This window comes from Daphnia pulicaria, chromosome 4 (genome assembly GCF_021234035.1).
Source record: "Daphnia pulicaria isolate SC F1-1A chromosome 4, SC_F0-13Bv2, whole genome shotgun sequence".
In the NCBI taxonomy this organism is placed as follows: Eukaryota; Metazoa; Arthropoda; class Branchiopoda; order Diplostraca; family Daphniidae; genus Daphnia; species Daphnia pulicaria.
The window spans coordinates 9503807-9523738 of record NC_060916.1 but is presented as its reverse complement, the minus strand read 5'-3'; the positions used below and the strand labels follow the sequence as shown (position 1 = coordinate 9523738).

At 37.8% G+C, this 19932-nt stretch overlaps 3 protein-coding genes across 5 annotated transcripts; 1 reads left to right on the top strand and 2 right to left on the bottom strand.

Annotated features, from left to right (window-relative positions):
- Nucleotides 1-686: 686 nt before the first annotated feature.
- Nucleotides 687-5353, bottom strand: LOC124337504 (eukaryotic translation initiation factor 3 subunit A-like). The gene is made up of 12 exons (XM_046791517.1): nucleotides 5173-5353; nucleotides 4853-5052; nucleotides 4639-4787; nucleotides 4343-4577; nucleotides 3366-4274; nucleotides 3125-3271; nucleotides 2798-3067; nucleotides 2631-2732; nucleotides 2199-2568; nucleotides 1876-2117; nucleotides 976-1624; nucleotides 687-914 (listed from the first exon to the last, which is right to left on the bottom strand). The coding sequence occupies exons 1-12, from the start codon at nucleotides 5219-5221 to the stop codon at nucleotides 859-861; spliced, it is 3378 nt and encodes a 1125-aa protein (XP_046647473.1). The 5' UTR covers nucleotides 5222-5353; the 3' UTR covers nucleotides 687-858.
- A 988-nt stretch (nucleotides 5354-6341) lies between these two features.
- On the top strand, nucleotides 6342-10499 carry LOC124338039 (zinc finger protein jing-like). The gene is made up of 6 exons (XM_046792070.1): nucleotides 6342-6895; nucleotides 8045-9347; nucleotides 9417-9567; nucleotides 9712-9839; nucleotides 9905-9972; nucleotides 10062-10499. Exons 1-6 carry the CDS (start codon nucleotides 6453-6455, stop codon nucleotides 10216-10218), a joined length of 2250 nt encoding a protein of 749 aa, XP_046648026.1. The 5' UTR covers nucleotides 6342-6452; the 3' UTR covers nucleotides 10219-10499.
- Nucleotides 10500-11559: 1060 nt separating this feature from the next.
- Nucleotides 11560-18679, bottom strand: LOC124338040 (calcium uptake protein 3, mitochondrial-like). Of its 3 annotated transcripts, XM_046792073.1 has the most exons (14): nucleotides 18403-18679; nucleotides 15808-15907; nucleotides 14739-14861; nucleotides 14649-14676; nucleotides 14459-14569; nucleotides 14369-14386; nucleotides 14268-14297; nucleotides 14112-14194; nucleotides 13700-13765; nucleotides 12716-13010; nucleotides 12589-12658; nucleotides 12277-12434; nucleotides 12035-12192; nucleotides 11560-11968 (listed from the first exon to the last, which is right to left on the bottom strand). In XM_046792073.1, exons 3-14 carry the CDS (start codon nucleotides 14757-14759, stop codon nucleotides 11897-11899), a joined length of 1110 nt encoding a protein of 369 aa, XP_046648029.1. In that variant the 5' UTR covers nucleotides 14760-14861; nucleotides 15808-15907; nucleotides 18403-18679; the 3' UTR covers nucleotides 11560-11896. The 3 variants fall into 3 exon arrangements, with proteins under 3 accessions (XP_046648029.1, XP_046648027.1, XP_046648028.1); XM_046792071.1 differs by lacking the exon at nucleotides 15808-15907; XM_046792072.1 differs by lacking the exons at nucleotides 13700-13765; nucleotides 15808-15907.
- Between the last annotated feature and the right edge of the window lie 1253 nt (nucleotides 18680-19932).

Here is a 19932-nt window from a genome sequence, read left to right as displayed (position 1 = left end):
CCTAGCGCATAGTAAAAAGTAAGGGGGTTTTTAGCTTTCGGAAAGATCGATGGTGCTGCCACCTGGATTGTCCGATACCTACGCGATCTTTTCTAAAATTAGGTTATCATTCCGTTAACACATTCTGATCAACAATTTCCCCTTTATTTTAGTTTAAAATACAAAAAATGTAATTAAAATAAATACGGTATCAGCAGGGTACTTAAAATAAAAATCGATGCCACGCCCATCCCCTTATTTTTCAAAACACTTCGGCAAAGTCTTATTTTGGCCTATATTAAAGAATTATTTAAAAAAAATAATAATTTTGAGATGTGGCCGCAGCAAGTTTTTGTCGTTTTGGCTTGGAATGTCCCTATACCTATCCGTTATCGTGCTATAATACCGGGATGTTAAGTAGGCCATGAAAAAAAAACATGATACCCCTATTAACTGTTATAAATTTAATTTCATACCCTTCTTTTAGTTCATTACACAGTTCACATGTTTCGATTCCTATTTTAGAAAATCAAGGACGACCAAGAATAACTCCAAGCTGGGGGGTGGCGGGAAGTCTGTAAACCATGTGGATGAAATATGTCGCCATAGCAGTACTGACATAAACTTTGACAAACGTAATTTTTTGAACCGTTATTTAATTTCCTTTGCATTGTGAACACAAATTGAATTCTACATAAAACGCAAAACTGAGGAAACTTGTGTATTCGATAACCATTTGGCTGTTCCAATGATTGAGGCAAAGCTGATGATTAATGTTAAGATTCTAACAGAAATGAAGAAAAAATATATACTGAATACCGAAAAACTCCCAATTTTATCAAGTTTCCTCAGGAAGACATCAAAATTGTTGTGAAAAGTTTATCGTCGATTACTCACTTTAGTAAATCCTTCGTCGTCGATCTCTTTTCGTTCAACTAGATATAATAAATGTAAAATTTAATAGTGTAAGAGAAAAGAAAAAAATTATTGACTTACTTTTGGGCTTTTCGCGTTCCCGATCGTTTGAGCGAATTAAAGGTCGCTCACGATCTTCACGATCAGTAACCGGGCGTGAAGAACGCCCACTTACATCCTCTCGATCAGATCGCAGTTGACGATCACGATCTCCCCTGTCCGGTTGACGATCGCGATCTCCTCTGTCCGGTTGACGTTCTACCGGCCCACGAGAAACTCTCCAATTCGATTCGCCGTCTCGAGAAGCGAATGGTGGAGCTGCACGACGGATTTCGCGTTCATCTCTACGAGGTTTTTCTTCATCTCGAAATTGCGGTTGACGATCCATGTCCATATTTTTTCTAGCAGGATCTCTAAGAGCAGCGAAATCGCGCCCACCTCTGTCTTGTCGAATCTCGCGAGGACGTTCCACTTCCTTGGAACTCCTCCAATCTTGACGATCTTCACGATCACGACGTTCCTCAACTTCTCGGCGATCTCTGTCGTCCCTATCACGACGTTCAACATCATCAGCTTCCGGACGAGAAGAATACTTTTCACTCCGATTATTCCGCCACTTCGCCTCTTTGGGTGGTTTGTAGGGCTCTGCCTGTCTCCCATCCGAATTTTCAGCTGGGCCTCTGCGCCAACTAGATTCCGAAGGGCGTTCTTTCAACGATGGATTCACATGCTACTCCACACAAAAAAAAAAAGTTAATTCGTTCCTATAAACGCAAAAATGCTAAACAACAAAGAAAATTCCTACAATTCAAGTTTTAACATAAAAATTGTCGAGGCTGTTCAACATAATTCGTCAGACAGAAAAAGATATGAATTTCTTACTTTAGCATATTAATGCTGAAATGTTAAAAATATATCAAAATATACTAAGCTACCAACTGGAAATTGGAAAAACCAGGACTTGTGCACAGCAATATCTACCTCTCTTTCTTTATCACGGACTTCACGCTCCCGTTCACGTTCCTCTTCTTCTCGCCGCTTTTGCTTTTCCTCTATTTCACGTTCGCGTTCGCGTTGCTTCAACAAAACTTGATCAGCAGCTTCACGTCGTTTACGAAGTTCATCAAGTTCTGCCTGGCGGCGTTCTTGTTCAATGCGCTCAGCTTCTTCTCTCTGTCTTTTCAATTCTTCATCACGCTTTCTTTGTTCCGCTTCTTCTTTTTCTAATACCGCAATGATTTGTTTGTTAATTTATCAATGTGATTTAGTTTTGTTTTATAAGAAACGAATTTAAAGATGCAAACCTTTAATCCATTGAATGCGCCGCTGTTCCCGTCTCTGTTCTCGGCGTTGTTTTAAACGGTCAGATCTCACCGTATCATACATGGTTTCAAATTCAGCCAATTTCTCTTTAAAAACGCTTCTACGAGCCGATTTCAAGTTATCTATAAACTTTTCTTTGTCGACTCGCATACGCATCAAACGGTCACGATGTAACATTGCCACTTTGCGTTCTTCTTGAAGTTGGGCAATTCTTTCTTCTTCTTGCTGTTTCCATAACAATTTATCTTGGACCTTACGTTCAGCTAGATATTTCTCCAAAAGAGGAATCTCTTCAATACGTTTGGCGCGTTCCAAGTGATCAATTTTTTTTTCCTGGCTCCTCAACTTAGTCTGCAGAAGACCCACCAATAAACATTTAAGTGTCGAATACGGTTAATTAATAGATGTCATACTTGTAATTCCTTTCTTTCTTTTTCCAATTCTTCCAATTGGCGCGCCATTATCAAGTCTGGATCTAATTTTGATATATCTTCATCTTCCATTTTTTTAATAACCTACAAAAAAGATAATGAAATGAAAATATGTCGTCACATAGCAGGTGGTAAGCAAGTTGAATTACTTTTTGCCCAATTGCTGTTTGGCTAAACTGAGCAACCTTCTCTTTGAGATGCCTTGCTTGAACTTGGCGAAGTTCTGCTTCTTGACGAAGCCTCTCTCGTTCTTGTCGCTCAGCTTCAAGACGGCGTTGTTCTGCTAGCAACTGCTGCCTTATCAGCTCCTCCTGACGACGACCTTCTTCTTCTTCACGTTCAGTATTCAATTTTTCAAGGTATTCCTTGCGATCTTCAATAATCTTTTGACGGCTAAGAAGTTGGTGGTGGTCTCTAGCCTAAAATAATCACATTAAACAAATTGCTAACAACGTAACGAATGGAGTTATAATTACTTTATTTTGATGATAAAGTGCAGCGATCTGGACTTTCAACTGTCTTTCTTCTTTAGTAGGAGCATTACCAACAACAGCAATTGTCGCTTTGTTGAGAACGCAGTACATTGTAATCAAATGCGTACGTATCTGTTCAGAAGGCATAGCCTAGAAAAGTTATAAAATCAGAAAGAATTAAAAAAAACACAAAAAAAAAGATAAAGCTAACATTTCATTGGTCATGACTTTTTAACATTTCTACCTGTAGAGTCGGTCCTTCTGGTAAATCTTCGCGTTGAGCTTCAAATAATTCAGTGCCGAAGTGAAGACAATTGTTACGGTGATCAATCCTTATTTGCATATCGGTATGACGGACTGCATTAACAACAATGCGTTCCAAGTCAAATGGAGATGCAAAGGGAGCCAATTGCACCAAACGTTCGAATCGGATAGTCGAGTAGAGCTGGGCTATTTGCTTTACCAATCTGGTAAGCGTGATTTCTTCCAAGGCATGAATATATTGGTTCAAATAAGATGTCTCTTCGACTTCGGCCATAAACGCTAGAATGTTCTTGACTTTGTTACATAAATGTAATGGGTCGAACTCTACCTCCAAGAAATGATACAACTGCTGCAACTGAGGCATTGCAGTAGCTACCACACCAAGGCGAACCAAATCTTTAATCAATCCATTACGTGTAGGAGGCTGATTCAAATGAAGAAGAGTAGCTAGTTTTTGCGTTTTTTCCATAGCACTTTTCTCGGTTTCAATGAAACGATCAAATTCAGGGTGTGCAGAGGGTAATGGTACTGCTAAAGTTGCAACAAGTACGCGCGATCCAAGTTTTTGAAGTTCTTCAGTCGTAATATTTTTTTTCAAGTCCCGTGACAGTTGGAAAAGCCGAAACAGAGCTGCAGCGTGGAACAAATGATTTCCAGACTTTCCGAAAACGAGGGCAATTTTCTGATAGTATTGAGCCATTTGTTGAGGACGGGGCATTTTCTTAGCCAATATCATTAATCCGTGAATGTCTTCAATGGCTTTATATGCTTCTTGCCACAACTCCATTTGAATGGCGAAATCAAGTTGCAAGAGTCTGGTTTCCAAATTCATTTGTTGAGTCTCAGGATTACTCAAATTAACAGCAGTTACAGATGGGGTTCCTTTCACCTATGATATAAATATTGTCTTTTAACACATTTCTAAACAAATAATAATTTAAAAAATAATTTTCTTACCATCAAAGCAAGATGAGACCTTAGATTCTCGCAGAGCTTACGAAACTCGGTTTTCCGAGCATACTTCAGACAAAACTTGAAGGCATGTTGAGCAGTATCATGGTACAGTTTCTCAACCCTCGAATTAGTTCGAAGCAACTCTAAACACTGTCTGTATGACTCCCAAAGAAATTTGACCCATGGAGTCAAAATCACACGGTCAGACCTGTCTTGGGCATCTTCTCCACTGACAGCACTGAGCACAAAGAAATCATGATAACATAATCAACCAGAAAAAAATGCAATGAATTGACTACCTCAGAAGTATACTTTCAGGAGTAGCAACATTGTCCAGATCATCAATATCCACAACAGCTTGATGGGATTCTTGACGTGCTGCTTCTGTTTTTTCCTCAGCTAAATTAAGGTAGAATCGTACAACATTTTCTAATGATGCAACATTTACCTGTAAATAAACAACAATCATCATGAGTTTGTAAGAAGGAAAACATGAAACAAGTTAATCCTTACAGATTGACACATGTTACGGTATTGGAACAAGCCTTCCTTAGCCATGTACGCCTTTTTCAAATCCACACAAAGTTCCAAGTATTTGATCATTATGGGTTCTAGCACTTTTTCTGAATAAGTTGTTGACCGATATTTCTTGCTCTTAATAACTTCAGCTAGGGCATCCAAGGCTCGAATAGGTTTCCCCACTTCAATGAACTCTGTAACAGAAGTAACAGCATTTTGTCAATAAGCGAGCGATATAAACCGGTGAACACAACATTTAAGAAATCAACTTGAGTAGTAATTAGTAAAGTACTCGTGAATAACAAAATACAGACCATTTGCTCTTTTGAGTGCATTTTCAGGTCGTTGATAGAAACGCGACATTTTTATATTCTCATAACACGTCGATCAGCAATCAGAACGCTTCTCTTCGCTGGCAATTGCTCAAGCAACGTGGCTGGGGCAAGAAAATGGCCGTCCAAGTTTTTAGACAACTGTGGTTGGGTTTGGTTAACTGGTTAACTATTCAAGCTGACTTCAGCTACGGGCCACAAAGCGCATGGCCCTGCAATGTGTTTGATAGAAATCGTCCCTAGGTTATTCTGCGTTGCCATTTTACAATTCTCAACAACTTTTTCCACAATTAGCAGCAATTAGTAACATATTTGCTTCTTGTTACGAATTGCGAATGTCGATGCCCACCACTACCCATGATGTTGCACCTTAGAATACCCTTTTGTTTTATATTTGGATGTTTTCACATTAAAGATGGTCGGGCTCTCTTTCTAATCTTCATTAATTTTCATCCCCAAACAGGAAAAAAACTTGTGCGTTTTTTCTTAGGTTGTTTGTTTTTCTTGTTAACAAATTTACCAGGTTTGTTCTGGCAGCTTCTGGCAAAATGTCCCATTATTCCAGACATGTAAAATACTTGGTCGAGTGTAAAAAAATAGATGCGTGCAACCCTGGTGTGTACTGAGAACTTTAAGGCCATCAAAATATAGTAGACCAATTGAAAAACAATGGATACAGATTACAGATACAGAACAGGTCTGGACGCATTCAACGGTCAGTTTGTTTTTATAAGATCTGTAATTCTGTATGATTCTTTTCTATTTACATAATGATTGCAATCTTTCAATATTTAGGCAATTCATCAACAATTGGAAATACTTGAAAACTTTTCCGACAGTAGCGCCGGAAGATAGCAAGGCCCTCTATGAGGAATTATCAACATAACACCAGGAGTCCTGTTTCTCAGATGCCTTGAAGTCGCTTGAAGTTGCAGGAAACTCAAACACAGCAATATAGTATTTTGTTATTTTTGTTACTTAATAAAAAAATGCAAAATTTATGGACACACAAAGTTTTTTTTCTTATTCCTCTTTACACTAAATCAATTTAAAGTTAGGAACGAAACGAGATATTAAAAATATTCGCTTTTCGACCGCTAGAGTGCTCTACGCTGGGAGTTTTTTCTCTGTGTGGGGTGGGCATTGTGGATAGTCGAGGTACCCTTAAATCGCGTGTGTGTGTGTGTGTGTGTAGTCTGAAGTGTCAAATAGGGACTGGTTTGTGTAGTCGTGGTAGAGGATTTTTCCTAGCGTCATTCAAGATGGCAGATTCAGCGTTGGAATCAGCAAAGATTGTGACTCTTTCGTATCAATCCAAAGTTAAAGACAACGATGAAAACGAAAGTTCTTCTACTACTAACGTGAAAACCCCTGCTTGTGGCAGCTTGCATCCATCGTCACCCAGTCGAATAATGGATGGTGTGGCAACGGGCAACGTGCCGTTAGACAACCAAGCGGCCTCTACAACAAAGAAAACAGCGGATTCTGACAAGAAGAAAAAGAGTAAGATGGCCGATGAGGCTAGAAGCAATTCACGGGCGTATGAAGCAATCCGACTGACTAGTGGTGGTGAAACTCGAGAAATGTCTGTTAACGAACATTTTGATGGTCAACAACGTCGGTCACTCATAACATCGGCTCTCGTCAATGATGAAAAGAAACGTCGGCGCTCAGATAGATACGACAGTTCAGAAAGTTCAGACAGGTCAGTAAATCTAAAAGATAATTAATGAAAGTAACAATAACACAAATGAAATAATTCTCTTTGCAATAACTGGAAGATGAATTCTGTAATTACAACATTGTACCCAATTCTGTGCAATATAGTGTTAATGAAAATTTGGTAAATTTTTTTCATCATTTTCTTAAAATATTAGCTATTTTCGTTTTAATTCGTTTTTTATGGTTAGTGTCACATTCGCATTCCACTAGTTCCAATGTTTGATCTTGAATAGAATGCCATACTTGGAGAATTGATTTGTCTTTAGCTTGTTAGGGTGTTTGTCTGGGGAACTTTTGTTCTTAGCATCCTCTATTTCTGATTCTTTTACTCTTTTTTTGTCGCGTTTGCAAAATGCTATCGTGTTTAAGATGCCCGCTGCCCCAAACCAAAATAATGCTTCGCCTCTTATTAATTCGGCTATATTAACGTAGACATTTGTGTCTGAACTGAATTCGAATCATTGCATGATAAAATTTGGCATTCTGTATGGCACAGCTAATATTATTCACTAGTAACATTCCTATAAAATCTTAAGTATACACAATGTAATTGAATAATAATGGATTAAAGATAATCTCTCTTCATTGCTAAATGTACATGATTTGAATTCTCTTGCTCTCAATAAGTTCGATCAGAAATCGTTAAATCGACCAATTCTTCAATCAATAGTTTCAGAATTCAAACAGTAAAAGTCATGCCGATTATAGTTAAAAAAATTATTAGTTATTTGTAAATTTGCTTAAATATTTAAACACAAACAGTTTATCTTGTTCTGACAAAAAAGACTCATTTAAACAGCTTATCATTGTTTTGGTCGTTATCGATGTGGACAAAGACTGGTTAAAAACCTTAAAAAAAAAGATGAAATCAAATTTAGTGGTTAGTTTTGGATAAATTTTCGTCTCATTTTGCTTGGTTGCAATTCTTTTCTTTTCACGGTTGGTCATATTTTGCCAAGTTTGATATATTCATGTCAGTTATTTCCGTTGTTTCACCGGGGCGTTGTTTCCACCAAAAATGTCATTGTTGAATTGTGCGATGTTGATTCCATTGAAAAATGAAAGCTTGTTCATGAAAATTGATATTTTTTTAATGATTTTGTGTACGTCTTTGTAATTTCATATGTTCCAGTGGAGTGGCATCTCTGACTTGCTCTGACGCGTCTTCTTGGAGTAGCAGCAGTGACATCACAGAACCAGTTTCGCCCGCTTCACCCTCTTCATCGCAATCAAGCCCAATCAGTCCAACATTGCTGGACAATAGTGCTACCAACCATTGTTTAGCAATCAATTCGACCCGAAAAGAACAAAAAACCGATTCAAAAAAGAAATGTCGTCTCAACGGTGTTCACGATAAGCAGTTAGGGAGCACCTCTGTGTCGGTATTGTCGCCATTTCCCTGTATCACTAGCCAAAAGAGGTGTCGCCGACATAGCGATTCTACGTCGACAGAAATGTCTCGTTATCACAAGTCAGATGGCCCTTATGCCCAAGAGCGTGGCAAGCGTGCCCGTCATTCATCTGGAGAATCAATTTCCAACTGCAACTCATTTGCAAATATCAAAGAGAGACCCAGTACAGACGTAGGCGACTTGGCAGCTAAACAGAAATGGTTCGCTTTACTATGGAGGAAAAATGGAAGCAATGCTTTAAGTGAAGAGAAAAATCAAAGTTTTAAGCAACTGAATTCGTCTAATCAGCGCCAATCCTGGCCACTAGCTAAACACCTTCAACAGAAAAGTGGCCAGTTGAAGATCACGGAATTCTTCTCATCTCAAGTGAAACAGCATTGGAATTATACTAGGTTTTCAGATGTAGATAACAAGGACGTCAAACTTCCAATTTGTCTCAGCAATTCCAATTGGCGTCTACCAGCATCACGAGTAGCCATCGTTTCTGTTGCACAGGTGGACCACCACAGTGACGACGTTTCTTTCAACCCGCGGTCTCTCCCGGAAAATACAGGATTTGAAAGGTCGGTGCCTGCCACTAGACCCTCCCCTGATTGCGGTTTCCCCGCTAAGGCCCCTGGGCCTGTTCCGATTCGTTTCCCGATCGATCAGGTCACTTCGTGCCATAAAAACGGTCTCTCACTGCCTATTGGTGTAAGTGTATTGCAGTGTCTTTGGCAGCACTGTAAATCCAGACTGACGTCAGGCCAATCGCTTCTCGAGCACATTCAAAATGTTCACGTTGTTTCTCAATCTGCAAGACCAGTTTCATTGTCGTTATTGTCTGGCTCTGATGCTGCTGCAGAAACTGCTGGTGGTGTTACAAGTTGCGATGAACTGTATTCTTGCCAATGGGAAGGCTGCAAAGTTCAGGGCAGAACTTCTTCGTCGAGAGCATGGCTTGAAAGGCATGTCCTGTTGCACGGAGGTCACAAGCCATTTCGCTGTATCGTTGATTTATGTGAGCAACGGTTTAATTCACAGGTAATATACGCATTTCATGTCCACCGTAAACAAAAGTATTGACATTTTCTACTTTTTCTATTTTGTTAGGCTGCTCTTCAACGTCACGTCAATGCACATTTCAACCAGGAAGCTGGTCAAAGCAGTAATGGTCATGGTATCAAACGTGATAGTGCCCCAGCTAAAATTATGCGTCGCAATTCTAAGAAGCTCAAACACCGTCGAAATAAAGTTGCACCAGGTATTATTTTCCTACTTAGTCCCACCGAATATTTTTAGTTATTAATATTTTATGTTAAGGAGCTCTTAAAAGGTGCTTTGTCCGTAAGAAGAAAACAGTTGTCGTTAAAAAAGTATTTTTCAAATTGCTCTTGTATTTCTTTAGCTCGTTTGTTCGACTTTTTCGACTCCGGAGTTATGGAACGCTTACGTCATCAGTTGATAAATTCCCAAGTGACCCAAAATCGAGTTGGTGTTTCTTGTATAACCAATGATCTCATTGTTCGCAGCCAGGTGAATTAAACACGACGCAAGTCTTCCTATTTGTCATTCAACTTATGCTTTCTTTGACTCTGTAGATAATTGCCCGACGCTTGGATGCAAATGGAAAATCAAGAGTTCTCTTACGATGGATTCCCGAAGATGTGTAAGTTTACCCTCTTGTTTAGGCTAAAATTTTTATATTAGCCCACGGGTCTCAACAGTGAATATGATCCCGCGTTTGATTATTCACAGGTTACCTGATCAATGGGTGCTGGAAGAAGAAGTGGTTACGCATAAAACGGTTGCTGTGCGCAACCTAAGTAGCGCTGTTCAGATAGAATTGCAGAAATTGTTGATCCGACCAGCAATATCAAAAGAAAATGAATCGAAACACCGTCGCAAAAGATAGTCTGTTTTTCTTTTTCTTACTTCATGTCAACTCAAGCGCTTTTACTTGTACTATATCTTCGTTTCCCCCCCGAGAGATGAATGTGTCCGATTTTGAAGCTACCGTTATTATGTATCTGACTTATCTGGGTATTACTTTTTGTTTCACTGACGTTGACGTCCCCTCAAATGACAAAAGACATCCAAAATTTTCCGAAGCGTCGCAGCTTGCACACTCTAATGCTAATTTTGAGGAGCCTTTTTCCGATAAAGATAATAAGGGAAAACAGGGTTATTCCAGCCTTTCTGCCTTCATTTATTTATCGCGGATCAAAAATTCGCCTACATCGTCGATTGATCATTTTGGCGAATTTTTCCTCATCGGCGTTCTTTTTCTTCCAATATCACACACGCCCACGATTGACTGAACTTTATCTTAAATTTGGCGATTGTTGGATTTTCGAGAGTGCATGTACAATCTTCTGCCTATCCGTATTCGTTAAATTTCCGGCTTTTAGAAGCAAATACTTCCATCAATATTTTTTTTTTTTTTTCGTAACCTAGTCAATTCAATCTTAAAACAACTAGATGCGTTTAGAATGTGTGTGAAGAAAATCGTTGGTGAAGTTACTCGACGAAATAATATCCTTGACTCTCGGATTTGTGTTCATGTGTTAGTCTTTAAAAGGGAGACTTATTTTTTTAAAGCATTTTTTCGTGTATTTTTCTTAACTTTATTTTTACTGCCAATTCTCGCGTTTATTTCAGGAAGATTCACTTTTCGAAATATTAATTTGTTTCCAGAAAGTGTGGAAAAGAAAACCTATTGTACAGCAAATTGGACGCAATGTACAAAAATGATTTAGCGCGTTTTCCCCACCTCACTTGATGATGATTGATTTATTTTTTTCTGGCGTGTGCCTCACATCGTTTTGCTCACCATTTGTCTAATAAAAATAACTATGGGAAGTTATGTGAAAGAAATGTTTGGCAGAAATAATTAGCCAAGGATAACTTCTATGTGGTGCTCGAGCAATTGACTGTAATGACTGGGTCGTAATTATTGTGTTTTCAATGAACTGTCATGTGATCTCAAAAATTCGCCGTTTTTTCCGCCTTTGTAATTGTGAAATTTGTTGAAAAACGACTAATTTTAACAAGACCGAATGACTTTCATAGTAATGAAGAATTATTATGATGATGCGTGATGAAGGTTTGCCGTATTAGTTCTTTTGGTTTGACATGTAAAATAGACTACCTCATTTGAGCACTGCCAACTATGTACTTTCGCCTCGTACTGCGTACATACTCGATTGATTTACAAGCAAGGAAATAAATTCAAAAGGAAAATCATTTGTTTAAGTATTCTCTAACTATGCATTACCATTTATTGAAATTCATAAAACCACAACTTTTGTAAATTGTTACAGTGCCTACAAATAAGGCTGTGCTTATAACTCAAAACAAATTCATATAACTAAATACACAGTCTTAAAATAAAAATATCTTAAATTGATTCGAAATGGAGTAAAGAGACGAATGTGGATCGAAAAAGCTTCACATCAATAATTTAACGTAGATGTTTAAAAAATGTACAGAATATGAATCTAAAGTGTGAAATTATATGCAAAGCAATTCGAACGTTCCTAACAAGGAAATAATTGTTTTCCCTTTGTTTGTTCGATCTTCAAATTCAAATTTTAATTAAGGGATTTTATTTCCTGCTTGACACAGTGTTTGAAAGCGTCCCATCCCTCGTTACGCGTATGTGACTGCGACAAGCAAACAAGTTTACGGTTTAATAAAGGGTTAACTGAGTTTAGAGGCATTCCGTTTACCTGTAATCCACGATGAATTCGGTCACGCATTATCGCAATGAACTCGCGATCCGATAATCTGCCATCACCATCTTGGTCGAAAATCAGAAAGACGATCCGTACAACATGCTCACTTAATGAAGCACCAGTGCAAATTTTCACGGCTCGTTGGAATTCACCTACAATAACCAATTGGAATGTTTCAAAATAAATGAATTAAGTTTTTGAAAATTATGTTAACCAATATTTCATTTCAGTCCTACTTTCCGAAACCGGACGATCAGCAAGTGTGTACATTTTCATTGCAATGGCGAAGTCGTCTAAGTTGTTAAGAAATGTGCAGAAATCATGGAATTCCGGAAAGGTTATTCCCTTTTCTTCAGGATCCCCTTGAACTAAGCGTTCCAGAAATTCGTCATATCTAGCACACATAATAATAACAATGTAAACTTACAAAATGAACATCATCCAACACTGGTTAAACTATAATTAATTTTCAAGTTTGGATTCGTTTAGCTCATTTCAGGTGATTTCAATCATGTTAAGTCCTACGTCGGTGCTCTAAGTGTACTTACGCGGCTGTGTCTAGTTGAGTGTATCGAAGTAAAATTTTAGCAAAATCCTGTTCAGTAATGGTTCCTAAGCCTGCAAAAGAAATTCAGGATTTAATTGTGTAAAATATGAAAGTACCAAAAGCGTCACCTTTAGAGAATTCCTGAAATTCAAGTTCGAGAACTTCTGTCTGTAAATTCTGCATAAACCGGGCAAACTCCTCGAAACTCAAACTCAGGTTTCCATCTTTACCAAATAGATGGAGCAGTAAAGTTGTATCCAAATCATTACGTTTAAGCAGGCCATCTCCTTCCGGGGAGTTTTGCCCAGATGGTGACTGCTGGGCTGCCGTCACAACCAAATCGTTTGAACTGCTTTTTGGGTCGCCTGCCGCAACAGGCAATCCACGCCTATCGCGGTACGCATGACTAAAAATCCGCTCCAGCTAATTATTACAAAATGTTTAAAATGTCGATAAGCATTACATTTATTAATTACTAGATTGCACCACCATCAAATTAATTCTATTGTATTTATGTTGAACATATTCTCTGTGTTACGGTCAGGATCACGAATTTTTTATGTGGAAAATTTTACAATTAGAAAGAATACATTCGGAAATAAGCGACATCGCTAAAGTAATGCTACTAAAGTAAAATTTACAACAGCAAAATCCGGTGATCTGAAACCAAATTTGATCACAGCATTAATACAAGAAAAGCGAAAATATTACAGAGTTGATACTGCTATAAGCCAAAAAATATAGATATCTGTAAGCATATTACTTTGCCTTGATTTAATCATTTGTAAAAAGTCGTTCTAAAATTTTAAAACTACGTTGTCCCAAATGAACAGTAAAGATGCATAAAAGGAAGACTGTCTGCATCAGATTGCATTTTAGATTATATATTTCCTGGTTACACTTTCTATATGTAGCAGATTACGATTTATATCTATATATATTTATATTAATATCAGAATTAAATAAATAAATAAATAAACGTATAAATAAACCTGATAAAGGAAATATTTATCATGCTTTGTCATGCTTAATTGAAATAAGAAATAATGTCGATTCAAACATTAAGAAAGTATTATATTATGTGTACGCCGGTAATAGTGTCTTATACTTACAAGATCCCGGTCGATGCCTCGCACGATATCTTCTTTAAAAATCTTTTGGCAGAGTATACCCAACAACTAAACAAAATGTGAAACAAAATAGTTGACGAAACCAAAGAACTACAACAGAAAAACTTAGTAGATAGACATGCAACATAATTTTATATAAATCGGGTGCTTGGAAAATAAATATTTGAACGGAATTTTCATTTTGAGCCAAATTATTACATCAACAAAACAGAAGTAGACACAAGATCGAGAGATCTTTGAAAATATTTAATGTAATTAATAAAATTTAAAAAAAAAAATAATACTAATAAAAGTAATGTGGAAGTTTAAAATTATAAACCAAATTAAAAATAGTAGCTATGTAGCATTGTCCCGGCATGGATAAGTTTATCAAAAGAAGTTGCTGTAGACTTACCACCATAAATTCTTGTTTATCGACTCGAGCATTTCCATCTGTATCGAACATGTTGAAAGCTATGTGAAATCCCGATTTTGGTTCTATTCAACCAGCAAATATTTTAAGCAAACAGTAAAAATGGAATTCTGTTGTAAAGTCAATAGTACGACTTACTTGTCAATATTGATAGTAGAAATAAATATTCTGAATGCAAGATTAAAACAGTAATAAAAAATTAATTTTTCTAGAAATCTGATTGAGTCTTTCAAATTTACCAGTGTAGGATATCAAACCTAAATTATAAATATAATATTTGAATATAGTTTTATCTGCTGTATAATTAAAAATTTCTTTTAGTGATTTACCTTGTTCCCCAAGGTCTCTAAAGGTCCGAAAGTTCCCTTTTGACAAGGGAGGTGTTGCTTTCTGCAATGCTTGTAAATTGTGTTCCTGCAAATTTCTTCGTTTCAGACGAGCTTTGAAATAATGAAATAGTCGAGTATCAAATTAATTCACTTCAGTTGCTCCACTATTTCGTGTTTTTTAACAACTTACGTCGAGGTTCTCCTTCGATGACCGACTCCTAAAAATAAACTACACATAGAATCCATTTTAAACATAGGCCTAATATAAAAAAGTACTAACTAAAAAATCCTGAGGAGTCATGTACAACTGTCCTCGAAATTCATTAGAAGCAAACTGAACGAAGCGACGCTCACGCGAAGTCAGTTGCGATAAAACAGCTGCACTTCCGATTTTTGGATCGTCCTAATAAATAAAAAAATGTTTTCAGAGATTTAATCGATACAGGCAAAAAATTAACATGTACTCGTCATGATAGTAGTCGATTGTAGTTAAAAGTGTCAATAGGATATGTCAAAGATTTAAAAAAAAAAACTTCCTATGCAAAGATAAATTCAGTGTTCAATTTATTAGGAGAAGTGTTTATATATTTTTCCAAAGCATAATTGTCGAATCTTATTTTTCACTACTCCTTTTTCGTACGGAAGTTTGAGAGAAGAGCTTTAATAAATGTTCATCTCACACGCGCTACGCTACAACTCGAAGTCATTTTGAAAAAGAGATGTCATTAAGACATTACTGTTGAGCGGTTTTCTTTAATCTAATTGTATTACTTTAATCACTAAACAGTTTATAAAATGAACCAAGCCGTACTATCGATACCTATGTTACCGATACGTTAATTTCAGTTCAAAACCGCAACTTATTGCACCACTAGGAACTCAGTTTCAAATCTGACATTTTACACAAAATCAAGCTTTAAACACAAAATTAATTGGAATCATTCGAGCAATCAATCTGGGAGGACAGCAATGAACCAGGAAAAAAAAGTGCAATCCCTGTGAATAGAAATAACACATTCAGACGCTGTCTCTTTCCGTTGTGTTAGACATGCCGGATTTGCCAAATCCAGAGAAAGAAAAAAATATTTGGATTTGATTGATTTGAAAACGCCTACAAATCCTCCTTTTCTTTTCCCTTTCCCTCCTTTTTTCTTACCATTCCTTTAAAAAAGGAGGATTTGGAGGCGTTTTCAAATCAATGAAATTCAAATCCAAATAATGTTTTTCTCCGGATTTGGCAAATTCGGCAAATCCAATGCACTGTTTTTTTCTATATCGACCGAAAGCAACTCTTTCAAACAATAAAGAGATAAGATATTTATAAATCCTTCGTCATTGAGGGGACTAACCTGACCAGAAATTGCGATTATCTATCTATGAAAAAATTCCGGATCTTTCTTGTAACTTAAAAGCCATTTCCTTTCATTTCCAACTCCGACAAACCTACTTCTGGTAAAGACACAAAAAAATTTCTTTAAATTAATTTAAAAAAATGAAAAATTTCGGTATTTTACAATTTGGAAATTTTAGAATGAACTGTTTGGAAAATTAACTTGACACAATATTTGAGATTCGAAAGGAGAAAGTTCTCGCGCAATCTTCACTAAGCTAAAGTAACCTAATAGGATGCTGACCTTGGTGTTAAAGCTTTCACACCACAACATCTAGATGAATAAATAAATCTTATCAGTCTTTGCAAAGGGGCTTATTTAGGGATGCCCAGCAGCTAAAGCTTTCCTCTTGTATTAGGAACGGCTGTAAAAAATCAACTTACCGTGCAATATTGAAGTTGCATTCTTTCGTTGTCCTTACAACTTGATATCTTAAATCGAGACAAGTCAACTACGTTCCTTACCTGTTTTTCAAAACCCCCCGATTTTCCCATTGCTCAATAAAAAGAAAACATTTTTTTTTTGTCTGTTGAGCCCTTCTTTCAACATTCCGATTCCCATAATTTCTAAACGATGTTCTCGCTTTTCCAAAGAGCGAAATATACAAGGGCTTTGTAGGCCTCTCTGGGTGAAGACGACCTAACCTTTCAAAGAGCAAAAATTTGTATTTTATTATTTTCCAATTCCGAGGGATCTAAGGGACTAAGCATTTATTTTTATATACTCTTTTCCTTTGGTCATTTAAGCATGACATCCTATCCTCATTCATTCAGACCGAATTGCCGGGAATGAGAAGGAATGTCCTCTACTACCCAAAGCGCCGATCGGTTCGTTCGTTTTTAAGACACCGAAACTGATGTGTTAATTTCCTTCTTCCAAAAAGAAAAAAATGTAAATGAAAAAAAAAAAAAAGAAAGAAAGAATACAAGAGACGTGGGAAGTATTCCTGCACTTGGAAAAATACATTCCTTCTAATATTTCTACCGGTGACAGCTCAAATCTCTCACTCTCACCCCCCACCCCCCTTCCCATGGGGAAAGCAATGCCTCGTCAACTACAGTTGACAGTGAGAGTTGAGGGTCGGCCCTCTGTATCAGAATAAACCAGACGTTCAAATGGGAAATGCCAGCAACATTCCAGTCAAGGTTAAAAATACTTGAAAACATGCTTCAGGAGATGTTACCGAACATTCAAAATTCGATGGTATAGTCGACAATTTGAAGAAGTTCCGACAGCCGATTTTTGCGAATATTGTTAATTGGTTCACTGCAGGCATATCTCACTCATTAATGATGGGCATTGAATTACAATGTATTCTTTGTTTTTTCTTTGTTTTTTTTTTGTTTCTTTTGCTTTTTTTTAATCCTACCTCTGAGGTGCATTTTTATTCTGATACCTGTACTACAAACTTTTAAACCTTTTCCTCTAGCGTTAGGAAACTGAAGAGTTAATGAAGGTTCAGGTCAAAGCGCAGGATTTTGTTTTCGAACAAAAAAAGGAAAAAAAAAAGAAAAACTATTTCCAATCCATTGCGATTTGTTTGTCATGGTGCTGTGTCTTTATCCCCTTCATTGTTTTCGGCACAACCGATAGGACATGTATTCTGTCGAAAGCTCTTCGTAATTGGGACCCCTAAGCTCAGCAAATTTCGCTGGCACAATCATAATCCGAGTTCCATCGTAGAGCTCCCTCATCGACTTCGATACAAAAGACGGTAGTTATAAACACCCACCCACTAAGGAGAGAGAACCCGATGGAAGAAGAAAAAAAAAAGTCGATCCGGACAATGCACAAACAATGGGAAATGAGAAAATGCGAGCCATGTGGTTTTGCGATTAAGGCATTCTGCTCAGACCGGTCGTTTATATGAACAAGTCGGAAGCCCCTACCGGCTGTTCTCATTCCTTTTGAACCTTTTCGTTTCCCCAATCCGCCATTGTCGGCATAGACCGGAGCGAATGCGGAAGCTGCTACCTTGCTTCAATGCACTTGCAGTGCACAGCTGTTGGCTGATAGGGATAACGAAAAATGGATAGAGGATTAAAATAAGCCAGCACAGCATTTCTAAAAACCAATATTCATGGAAACGGACCTGAAATACAACCAATAACTTAACGACCAAAAATAGTAGCATTTTCACTGTGACATTCACTACAAGAAACGAGGGAAAACACGCACAGTCGACCTCACTCCATTTCATACATTTCCATATCAATTTTGATTCAAAAGAATCGGCTCGGGGACTAGAAAAAAATCAAAGTAACTGACAGTATATTCTACTTATTGAAGAGACTGGACACACCCACTCTCTCCACTGTGCTTAGAATGCGGCAATTTGCCATTAGCTTAAGTGGACCTTAAGCAATAAACTTGTTGGTTAAGCAGCGAGATCAAAACTTTACTTAAAACTACATTCAAAGAGTTGGTGTAGGGAAAATACAAATAGACAATTGTTATTTTAATACGGTACTACTCTGACTAGCTAACAATTAATCTTGGATATTTAACCAAGAACTAATTTAAACATTTAAAGTGTTGACTAAATTATATTACCTTTGATCTCATTTTGGTTGAAGCTGCGTGAACCGATGGCATACGATATTCACGAGAGGCTATCCATAATAAAGCACCACCGGCTATGGTTGCCCCAGACAAGGTTAATATCTTTTTTAGCTGAAGTCCTGTTCTAATTCTGGGCCCACTTGGATTACTAAACTGTCGGCAAAAGCCGAGATTTGCAAGATAATAAGGAAATCTCTTGGTGGGGAAAAAGACCGCCATTGTTTACGATTTTCTTACGCAAAGTCCACTAGATGTTTATGGCCTGCGAGCTATACTGATCTAACTTGTCTCTTTGGAAAAACGAAGAGCGAATTCGGCTCTCCCAGCGCCACCAGCGGACAAAAGCGGGATTCTCAAATCTTCTTAATCACTGAAGCTGATAGATGTTTCATTTGAATTTTTTTTACATTGCAAAATTGACGTGTTGGTGGTAAGTGAGCTAAAGAGCTACACATTTTTTTGCTGACTGCGTTTTTTCTGAAGACGTGCGAAGATTCCGTTATTTAACAAATTATGATACTGCCGCAACGATTTAAAAAAGCAGGAAATCATCGTTAGAGTCACGATGAATCATGCTGAATTAACGAGAATGTTGACTCTTGACTCATAGGGTTAATTGTTCGTTAACTTATTATTTGATTATTTCCCCCAAAATCTTGCCAAATTCGGTTCCATTTAAGCAATTAATTTAGGAGCCTCAGTTTTCGTTGGCTATAAGTTTGTTTATTCTAAGTCTGTGTTAGCGTGGAGGGCTGTTGGTCTTGTGTTGCCCTTGCCCTCCGAATTGAGACTACTGGCAGTGATGGTTTGCGCCAGACGAGTGTTTATGGCTGATGTGTCATGGCAGAATATTTGAAAATCGTCGATCGACGAAGATGGATGGCAAAAGGCGCTAGGAGCGCGAGGCGCGCACTCGGGCCGACTCGGCCAGTCATCGTCGCGTTGACGCTGACCAGCAGCAGTGCCGTGTGCACAAAAGACCGCGTGTTTACCTTAAATAGCTGATACATCCGACAATATAATTGAAAGGCCAATGATTTATCGCTTAGCGATATTCGAATCCCCTTTGTATCTAACGACCTCGGCTCAGTAATGTTTTTGACTGTTTTTGATTTCTCCGCGCGGCTTGATCCTTGATTCTGCCTGGGCTATAGAACTACTATATAACCCAACTGGGTTCACTCCATAGAGAATGCGTCGCTGGCTTGATATCCGACGCTCAATTGCCCCTGTGTGTATTACCCAACAGAGTCTGAGGTTGCTCATATGCTCATATCAACAGCAGCCCTGGAGGCCCCTCGCCAGCACACGCAGCACTAGTTGAATAGTTGAATGCTGCACAGCACAGTCCTTTCCAATGCCAATCGCCCGCCACCACCGCCACCGCCATAGGGAAACTTGACGACGACGATGACTAGCTGTATTACAGCCAAGAAGATGACTTGAAAGAAAGTTTCAAAAAAGAAATCAATCAGTTGTAGTTCATCATGTAGTCATCTCTCTAGTCTGGAAACCAAGAGC

Coding starts and splice junctions, on each gene's coding strand:
- LOC124337504 (XM_046791517.1), bottom strand. CDS start 5,221: ATGTCGCGTTTCTATCAACGACCTGAAAATGCACTCAAAAGAGCAAAT. Junction 3,272..3,365: donor CAGAAGGACCGACTCTACAG/GTAGAAATGTTA, acceptor TAACTTTTCTAG/GCTATGCCTTCTGAACAGAT. Junction 2,569..2,630: donor AAGAAAGAAAGGAATTACAA/GTATGACATCTA, acceptor GGTCTTCTGCAG/ACTAAGTTGAGGAGCCAGGA.
- LOC124338039 (XM_046792070.1), top strand. CDS start 6,453: ATGGCAGATTCAGCGTTGGAATCAGCAAAGATTGTGACTCTTTCGTAT. Junction 9,568..9,711: donor TCGAAATAAAGTTGCACCAG/GTATTATTTTCC, acceptor GTATTTCTTTAG/CTCGTTTGTTCGACTTTTTC. Junction 9,840..9,904: donor ATCTCATTGTTCGCAGCCAG/GTGAATTAAACA, acceptor TTGACTCTGTAG/ATAATTGCCCGACGCTTGGA.
- LOC124338040 (XM_046792071.1), bottom strand. CDS start 18,630: ATGGCGGTCTTTTTCCCCACCAAGAGATTTCCTTATTATCTTGCAAAT. Junction 14,862..18,402: donor CAACCAAAATGAGATCAAAG/GTAATATAATTT, acceptor TTTATTTATTAG/GACGATCCAAAAATCGGAAG. Junction 14,570..14,648: donor CATCGAAGGAGAACCTCGAC/GTAAGTTGTTAA, acceptor ATTATTTCAAAG/CTCGTCTGAAACGAAGAAAT.